Genomic DNA, 10179 nt, shown 5'->3' on the forward strand with positions numbered 1-10179 from the left:
CGTTACATCGTTATTCACCTCCTTGGGCCTTACCTTACCATAAATGTGTCACCGTTAGGGTTCAAGTTCGTCATCTGATTCCTGCATCACAGCGTTCAACCTGTAGCTTGCACTGACCGAATAAAGTCCTCTACCTCAGAGACAGATTTAAACAAGTGGCGCAGATCGGCGTGTGTGACTATCAGGTTGGCCGGGTAGATCATGCCGTAGCGGATTCCCTTGTCTCTGAGCTGGGCCTTCACCCCGTCGAACTGTCGCTGTCGTGTCTCAGTTCACAGGTCCGGGAACAGGCTGACGCTCTTTAAGCCTTCCAGCTGCTCTCAAAGATTTTTCTTTATCTTTGTAATTCAGGAACTTCATAATAATCGGTCTCTGAGCTGTTGGGCGATTCGGATTCATTTGTCCGATCCAGTGAGCTTGTTCAATAACCGGCGAACGGTTGAAAGTGTCAGTCAAAAGGTTTGGGAGCCAGTTTTCGAGGAAAGTGCATGTGTCCGAGCCTTCTGCCTTTTCAAGTAGGCCCACCAGCCGCAAGTTAGAACGCCTTCCGCGATCTTCCAGATCCTGTACTTTATTGTGCAAAGATGAAGTTACTCTTTCCAGTTCTTTAACTTTGTGCTTTAACGTCTTCCTCGGTTTGCGAAATTCTCTCCTCGGTTTCCCCTATTCTTTTCGAATGAGCCACCAAATCGGATTGTTTGCTTTTTATGGCATCTAGCATTTCAGTAGATTGCTTAGAAAAATCCGCCCTCAAAGAGTTAATTGCACTTAAAATGACTTTGTTTGTCGCCGCGTTGGCCGCGCTCTGTACCTCATCGCCATGTTTGATAGTATGCTCTCGGCTATCTCCTTCAACTTGAGTCGGTGACTTCGATTGTTGTCCCAGCTTATTTGCTTTTGGTGGCATTTTGTCCCGTGTATGGGTTAAAATTATTTTGATCGGTTACATACAGGTTTGGGTCTATTACAAGAATTTATTCAGAGATTTGGCAGCGAGTTCTTCTCGTGCGTCCTACCAGCTGTGCGCCATAACCGGAAGTCCGTTCGCTGTTAATTAGCTACATTTAGAGCCTTGAGATTCTGAATCAAACTGCATCTAAACAAATGAAAATATGAATTATTTTTTGCATGCTATAAAACACGTTCATCAAGATGCACGTTTTGGAATTGGAGCATTGTATTGTTGGTATGTTTGGCTACGCATTCTTCAGGTTTCCTCGTGCAAGCGTGTGAACGCGTGGTTTCTCATCTTTATTCTTTATTTCTGAACAGAGATCTGCAGTTATTTCAGGATTCAGGATGGTTTTGTCTCTTGGGACTGACTCTGAAAAATCACACGCTGACGGCTGCTAATAAACAAGCGTGAATGTGTGAGACTCAGAGAGAGTAAAAACATTCATGTCAACGACTTATAGTGTGAAGATTAAACACAGACACAGAAAGCGTTTTGACAAACTGAAATAGTAAGCAAAAACTTCCAATCCAATTATCAGCACCTTTGTTTTTTCAGAATTTAGCATTAAGAAGTTACTCATCATCCAGCTTTTTATAACGGTCCTAGCACTGAGCCTTGAGGAACTCCATATTTCACTTTTGAGCGATATGATACCACCTCATTTAATGCTACAAACTGATAGCGGTCAGATAGATATGATTTAAACCATGCTAAGGCGCTTCCTCTAATGCCAACATAGTTTTCTAGTCTATCCAAGAGAATGTTGTGATCGATAGTATCGAATGCTGCGCTAAGATCTAATAGCACTAATAACGAAATAAAACCATGATCAGATGATAGAAGCAGGTCATTAGTAACTCTAATGAGAGCAGTCTCAGTACTATGGTACGGTCTAAAACCTGATTGGAAATCCTCGCAGACAACCAAAAACTGCGCTCTTCGCCTTTAAATGATGAGGGACTTCAAGTATATAATTGAATCCCGTTTTAATCTACGGGTTTTGGTGCCAGAAAGCTCGTGAACCCCTGCCCTTTAGTTAAATAATTCATTTTGCAGTGCATTTCGTGCACCATACTCTCAGAAATAAAGCTGTCTGGGACGGTACCTGCAAAAAAACGGCACACGGTTGTACCTAAAGAAGCCTGTTTGGTATGATTAAATGCTTATTAATACAAAAGTTTACCTCACTATACTGTAGTGTATACTACCCATCAAAAGTTTGGAATAATTCTAATAATTTGAGTCTTTTCTGTTTAATAAAAAAATACAGTAAAGACAGCAGCACTGAGAAATATGAATGCAATTCTTCCGTATTTTAAAATGCAGTTTTATGTCTGTGCTGAACGCGTTTCAACCTGTAGCTTGCACTGACCGAATAAAGTCCTCTACCTGAATTTTCAGCATCGCCTTCTGTGTCACGCGATCCTTCAGAAATCATTTACGGTAAAGGCTTACATCTCGCTTTTTCTCTGGCGGGACGTTCCTCGTAATCCCTGGGTCTTCTTTCATTTCCTCTCCGCCGGTTGCCTTGGAAACATCCCGAGCTTCCGGAAAGCTTGAAGTGTTGGAGATGGCTGGAGACGAGCGGATGGGTTTCTCTCGCGTTCACACGCTTCCTGAGAGCAGCCCAACATCCAGCAATTACAGTAACTGGGTTCAGAAGGCCGTCTGAAGCTCGGACGAACACAGCCCTTTAACCCGGCTAAAAATAAAAACAGGCTTTTTAAACGGTTTTGTGACGTGAACGTTCCGTTGAATCAACGTTATCAGAACGTTGCACTTAAACGCTTCTTAAGCACTTTAAAAACATTGTTACGTTTTAATATTCAACTTATTTCTAAGAATGTTTTTCTTCATCGTTTGACCATTAGAGGAAAAATCCCACTTTAAAAACACGGGAAAGTTTTCTTGGTTATGCAAATGTTATATATTCAATATTCGAGTTTATCACGAAAAAAACATTAGAATGGTTCAAAACACCAATTTTTTGTACACTGAAATATTTCTTTCTAGTTCAGTTCGTTTCATTGCGATAACATTATTTCTGAACGTTTCCTAAATGTTTAAAACAAAAAAAGTTCTATTTTCTTGGTATTTCTGTGTTCTATCGTTTTAAAAATGTTACAATAATTTTAGTATGCTCTCGAAATAAAAATATTTAATGAATTTCTTTTACTTGGTTATGCAAATGCTCCACTTATTTCTATTTTTATGCAGCATTTCGATTGCGTGCACGTTACTGTAATTTTCAATAATGTAGTTTTTTGGTTTTTTTTTTACCGTTACGAGAGCGTGACACCGGAAAACATTTAAAACAAAAAAAGCATGAATACGTTTGGTCCCAACGTTCACGTAACCTTTAAGAAACGCCGGTGAACGGTACAGAAACGCCCGGAGAAATTTATTAATATTTTGAGTCAATTCCTGGGAGGAACCGTCGGCCCGCAGTGTTTTTAAGTGATTGGAGTAAAAGGTTGATTACGAGGAGGATGTGACATCTCTTCTCTCAGCCCAACATCCACATAGGTCTGTTCTCTCTGCCATCATCTCCCGAGCCATTTTTAGAACCCCAGCAGGCTGTAAACACTGTTACCATGGCAACGTCACCCAGACACACACACACATTAGACACACACACACACACACAAATGTTATAGCACAGTTTATCACACACACACAGACACACACACACACACACACACAGTTCGTTTCATTGCGATACACACAGCAGTTCACACTGTACAAACACACACACACACACACAAACACACACACAGTTACACATGCACACACACACACACACACACACACACACAATTTTCAATACGCACACACACACACACACACACACACACACACACACACACACACACACACACACACACACACACACACACACACACACACACACACACACACACACACACACACACACACACATACATTACCCCCACATAGTCACACACACACACAGTACACACACACACACACACACACACACACACAGACACACACACACACACACACACACACACACAGTCACACACACACACACACACACACACACACACACTGATAACAGAGCTGATGACAAATAGATGTTTAAAGCCGCTGCTGTCTTCGGCTCCTGGCCTCTCCGCTCGGCTCTGATCTATTTCAATCAAAACCCTGATCGTTTGGGTTTCGTCTCAAGAGTTGGCCGTGCAGATGGTTTCACTGCGGCCTGATCGAAGCGTAACTCCACTCTTTCACGGGTGGAGAGTACCCAACTCCATCCTGTTGGTCTGTGTTCTGCCTTTTAAAGCTTTTTTGTAGATCTCGCCACTTCGGTTTTATTGGTTTTCGTGGTAATAAGGTGTCATCTGTTCGTGTTCTGCACGCTTTGTTAATCTTTGTTATTGTTAGTTCATAAAAATACAGGCTTTCGTAGTTTGTTGGTGTTAGTGCATTAACTAGTGTTAAAAAAGTGTGGCATTAATAATGAAAATAAGGTTAATAAATACTAGTAACGACACGCTATGAACCGTTGCAGGGGTTTATTAACACACTGAGCAGCTATTATCATGTTTTATTAATGTTCATCTAAATCATTTATTAATCATTTACATATACATATACATTTATATGCATATATATATATATATATATATATATATATATATATATATATATATATATATATATATGCATATATATGCATATGAAAGGATGGATTGAGTATTTACTAATGCTTAATCATTATTATAAAGTTTTAGCATAAATTCTGTAGAAGTATTGTTTATTATTAGTTCATGTTAATGTAGTTAATTAATGAAGCACATCGTCAAGCGCTTTTAGGTTTTTTGTTAATTCACGTTAATCTTTATATTCTTCCAAAAATGTGTTGTTGTTTTTTTAAGGTTATAGTTTTAGTTATAAGTGCTTTTAATAACTTTATCCTCACAGCTGCAAAAAAATGTAAAAAATGTAAACACATAATTGTGGGAGAAAAAAAATCTGAATTAAGATTTTTAGCGTTCGGAGGGTTATGAAAAGATTTTGCAAACACTTTTACTTTAAATGTTCTGTCTCTGTAATTTTTTATAATTTTTGTTAGTTGTCATTATTTAAAAAAGTTAGTTTTATAGTGTAGTTTATAGATTTTATTTCAGTTTTAGTTATATCAGTAAATCACGTTAAACTAAAATGAGAAACTAAATCTAAAAGTTAAAATGAGCTGTTTACATTTATTTTAAAGCATCAAAAAATTATCAAATGATTTAAAATTATACAGTATTTAAAAATTAAGACTGTTTGCGTCAACATTTATCATAAGTAAAAATGTTTTTACGAAACAATTATTTGATTCATGATTTTTTTTTTTACTTTTCCCCAAATGACTCTTTAATGAAATACACGTTTTTTGACTTAATATTTAACACAAATAAGAATTTTACAAGAAACCTTTCAAAAAACTTTTCAAATGATCCATTATTAAATTCTTGTTTTTTCAGTAAGATTTAATCTAAATAAAAAGGTATTGATTCTGTCACGTCTCTGGACTCTTTATTGTTTTTGTCTCGTGTCGTGTGCTCTCTGTGTCTTCCCTTCATGTTAATTGTATAATTATCTTTCAGCCGTGTCTCGTTAATTTAGTTCATTTCCTTGTGTATTTAAGTTCTGTGTTTTGAGTTCACGTTGTCGGATCGTCAATGTTATTCAATGTTACTCAATTTCTTTAGTCAATGTCTTTTCCCGAGGTCTATTCGTGGTTTTTGTACATTTATTTTGCCAGTTTAAGATTAAATTTAAGTTTATTTCGCGTCTCGAGTACTCCTTCCCTTTTCCTCCCGAGAAACCACGAAATGTGACAGATTCATTAAGAGAAAGTTGATTTTTGAATTGTTTTCTTTCATCTGTTTCATAAAAGGTAAAATTTATGAAGATACATAAGATGAATGAATGATTATTTTGTGAATGATATAAATATATCAGTACATGATTTTCACTGGAAATCTGTTTATTTTTTAGATATTGTTATCAGATATCTGTGTGTGTGTGTGTGTGTGTGTGTGTGTGTGTGTGTGTGTGTGTGTGTGTGTGTGTGTGTGTGTGTGTGTGTCTGTGTGTGTGTGTGTGTGTGTCTGTGTGTGTCTGTGTGTGTGTGTCTGTGTGTGTTGGTCTCACACACCACTGAGAGCTGATTCATGATCAAACACACAGCAGTTCATTCAAATAAACAAACAAACATATTTTTGTGATCAATTGAATTAACTAGAATTATTTCCACATGTTTGTTTACATTAAACCATATACACTAAAGTACATACACACCAGTACAATAAATCATATAATCACTGTTTTTAATGTAATAAAGATAAATTATTCCTCTAATTCTGAAACTGAGACAAACTTTTTAAAGAGATTTCAGATTTAAATCACATTGTTATAGTATTTCTATTTCATTGAATTCTACACTGAAAACTATTCACAATTATTCACGTAGTCTCATGTCGAACAAATGAAACTGTGATAAGAATTAAATGTTAGTCTCATGATGAGTGTAAAAGTTAAAAGCAGGTTGATCCAGATCTTCAGGTGTGTTCACTGATTACTGACAGGTAAGATCTTCAGAGAGAAAACAGTATAGAAGAAAGGAAAGAGTGTGTGAGTGAAGGTGGTAGTGAATGTGTGTAGATGTGTGTTAGTTACAGGATCAGAGAATGACACTGTTCCTCTGTCATAGTCCAGATACACTCTCACACGATCAACATCCTGTTCAACAGGAAAACCATACAGATCAATGAATCCTCGCCGTACACTCCAGACATCAGTGTTAAAGAAAACACCTCCCTTTCTTTGGTTTGATTCTGTAGTTACTCCAAGACTCCACCATAGACTCTCTTTAACCTCCACATCCCAGCAGTGTGTTCCTGAGTTAAAACCCTCTGAACCCAGAACACAGTAATAAGAGTCAAATCTCTCTGGATTATCAGGAAGAGGTTGATTGTTCCCGCTGCTTATCACTCTGGTCAGATCATCAGACAGAAGAAGATCTGGATGAGCCGTGTTTGGATCCAGAATCACAGGAGCTGATGAGACACAATCAACAGCTGATTTTATTCTGATGTTCATATAATGATCAAGAGTGAACCTTACACAGATTATTATGAATTATGACACTCGTTCTATTCATCAAACACAATACATTTTCCTATCAGTCAGAGCTTCAATGTTAATAATTGTTTAATTATTTAAATTCATAATATACACTTTATAGATGAAAGGCTAATAAATAGTTAAAACTTTCATAAGTAGTAGTAATAAGTGTATTTTGTTTAGTATATGTCAATTCTTTTATATTATTTATAGCAAGAAAGTTAAGAAGATATAATTTTGTTTGTTTGCTTGTTTAAGAAACTGTAATCATCAGTTTATTCCTCTTGAGTGAGAGAGATCAATGAGGTGTGTGTTTATCTTGTTAATGTCACATCTCTGGACTTTGTTATTGTTTTTTTTTTTTTTATGCTATCTGTTCCCTTCCTTCTCTTCGTGTTTAATTGTTTAATTATCTTCACCTGCTCCTTGTTAATTTAGTGATTTACGTTGTATATTTAAGCCCTGTGTGTTTGTCTTGAGTTTGTCGGATCGTCAATGTCACACTATGTCTTTAGTCAATGTCTTTAGTCAATGTCTTTAGCCGATGTCTAGAAGTGATTTTTGTTCCCGAGGTCTTTTCGTGGTTTTTGTTCTGCCTACCTGCCCTTTGTATCTTTATTTTTGCCCGTTTTGGATTAAATCTGTTTAAGTTTATTTCGAGTCTCGAGCGCTCCTTCTCCAGAGAAACCACGAAACGTGACAGTTAATTGTTTTGCCGTATATTTATTCCTTTTGTATGTATTTTTTGGTTTATTATTATGTTCAAGCTCCACTTTTAGAGGGTTAATATAAGTTTTATGTATTGTTTTTTGTAGTTCTGACGGCATTGTCGGGACATAAAAGGGATGCAAGACTATAATGTACAAGACACACTACAGACTCGTGTCCAAAGAAATGTCTGTTGAAACCAAGAACGACCTGAGCCTTTGATTCAACTAACAATAATTAAAATATTGATTCTTCTGTGTCTATTAAACCTTTGAAAAAAATGACACTGGAAGCTTAAAATCTGTTTGACGGCTGACACAGAGACAGCAGTTACCAGGTTTAGAAAGAAACCACAAAATATTATTTATGTCTTACAATCATTCGTATTATCACAGAAATACTGTGATACATCTTTATATAGTTTGGATATAAACACTGATGTCTATAGTGGCGATCAAAATAGAGAAAATCACCTTAAAATTAAAAAGTAACTGCTTTTTTATTGATTAGTGTTTCTCCAGCAGCTGAGGATAAATGACTGATATAAAATGTATTTGTTATTGAATCATTCATTCAAGCCACTTTTTCAGTATTTCTCTCTATATATGGTGTCCCTGCAGAGTTTAACTCAACCCTAATTAAACACACCTGAAGCAGCATGTTAAGGCAAGTTGGAGCTAAACTCTGCTGGACACTGGACCGAATTTAGACGGCCCTGATCTAAAGCATCCAGTCTGATGTGACGAATTATCCAAGTCATTATATTCCTTTTTGATTTCCATTTATTTGTTCTTCTATTGGTAATTGCTTGCTACACTCACTCAGATAACAGTCATTGTCACGTATGTATATGCATGTATATAGAAATCTGTAAATATTCCCTCATGCATCATCTCCAGTGTATGTGTAAGAGCACAGATCTTCTCCAGACTCACTGTTTTGGACAATGTCCTGCATCTTCTTCCAGACTCTGAAGGCCAGGTTGCCCAAGTATCGTGGAACATGAATCAAAGCTCCAGAAGGCGTCTGTGGATCCGGCTGTGATGAGATCTGGACTCTGGAAGAACATAAAGGGGTTAGAACTGAAGTGGCTTTGGGTTCAGAAGCAGAGAGACCAGAGACACCAGCAGATCACTCACCTTTCCATCGTGACCGGAAACTCCTGCAGAACAAACACACCATTGATCATCAAGAACTCAATCAATCAATCAATCAATCAATGGATGATCTGAAATCAGACCTTTAGAAAGCAGATGTCATTGGTTTTCATCATCTCCTCCGTGTCTTTGATTGTGTGTGAAAGAGCTGAGATGTGTCTGTTGATCTCCTCCAGCTTCTCCTTCATCACCTGCTTCTTCTGCTCCTCTTCCTCTCTCAGTGCAGTGATTGTAGCTTCTTCTTCATCTCTGAGAAACTGATGAAGTTTCTCAAACTGCTGTTTAATCTGACTCTCTGTGTGCTCAGCTTGAGACTGAAATCAAATCACATTCACTTCAATCATCTCCATCAACACACATCAACATCACATCATTCAGATCCGAGAGAAACTCAGACACCAGACATATAACAGATCCACGAGCAGACTGAAGCTTGTCATTTACAAAAAAATAATATATATAGTGATCATACAGCTGTACTGAAAATGACTCTTGATTCAGTTTCTTCACCTTGATGTGTTGAACTGTTTTCTCAAACTCTTCTTTTATGTTTTCTCTCTTTCTAAGTTTCTCCTGTAAGGACTTCAGTGCTGTATTGAGATCCTCCTAGAATTGAACAAAATATATATAAAACACCAGATTACAGTGAAGTGAAGAGAATACAGTAATATTAAACTGAAAATAGTAAACTTTAAAAGGTCTTATCCAGTAACTACACTAATTAGTAAACATAAAAAGCTGAAGAAATCATTATGGGAGCAAATACCTTTTCCACAGAAGACTACATGTCACATGAAGTTGAGCAAAATGAGAGAAATACCAACCTTATATGAAGGAACAACTTCACTGATTGGTCTGAATGTGTGGTTGACATGTTGTTTTGAAGTAAAACACACTAAACACGCAGACTGTTTGTCCTCCAGACAGAAGAGTTTGAGTTTCTCTCTGTGTAAACTGCAGATCTCCTCAGATCCTGATGAACGACTCTCATTTCTCTCCTTCAGGAACGACTCACACAAGTTTTGTAATGCTAGATTTAATGGAGGACCATCTTTTGAGGATCTTCTCCTGCAGACAGGACACTCCTGAGTTTTCTTGGTTCTCCAGAACTGTTGAAGACACTCTTTACAGACACTGTGACTACATGATAAAAGAACAGGTGTCTTGAAGATTTCACAGCACACGGGACAATTATAGTCATATTCAGCTGATGAAGCCATT

The 10179-nt window shown here is 37.1% G+C and overlaps 1 protein-coding gene across 1 annotated transcript in view; it reads right to left on the reverse strand.

The window, feature by feature from the left end:
* Positions 1-6280: 6280 nt before the first annotated feature.
* The window catches only part of LOC122333048 (nuclear factor 7, brain-like), a 4148-nt gene continuing 249 nt past the window's right edge, over positions 6281-10179 (reverse strand). Inside the window, exons 1-6 of the mRNA XM_043230548.1 lie at positions 9783-10179; positions 9469-9564; positions 9042-9272; positions 8941-8963; positions 8737-8858; positions 6281-7026 (exon numbers count right to left, since the gene is read on the reverse strand). The exon at positions 9783-10179 is cut by the window's right edge and continues 249 nt beyond it. Coding sequence (XP_043086483.1) covers positions 6539-7026; positions 8737-8858; positions 8941-8963; positions 9042-9272; positions 9469-9564; positions 9783-10178 — 1356 coding nt within the window. The 5' untranslated portion in view covers position 10179 and the 3' untranslated portion in view covers positions 6281-6538. The remainder of the gene's footprint in view (positions 7027-8736; positions 8859-8940; positions 8964-9041; positions 9273-9468; positions 9565-9782) is intronic.

The sequence above is a fragment of the Puntigrus tetrazona genome, unplaced genomic scaffold (genome assembly GCF_018831695.1).
Source record: "Puntigrus tetrazona isolate hp1 unplaced genomic scaffold, ASM1883169v1 S000000175, whole genome shotgun sequence".
In the NCBI taxonomy this organism is placed as follows: Eukaryota; Metazoa; Chordata; class Actinopteri; order Cypriniformes; family Cyprinidae; genus Puntigrus; species Puntigrus tetrazona.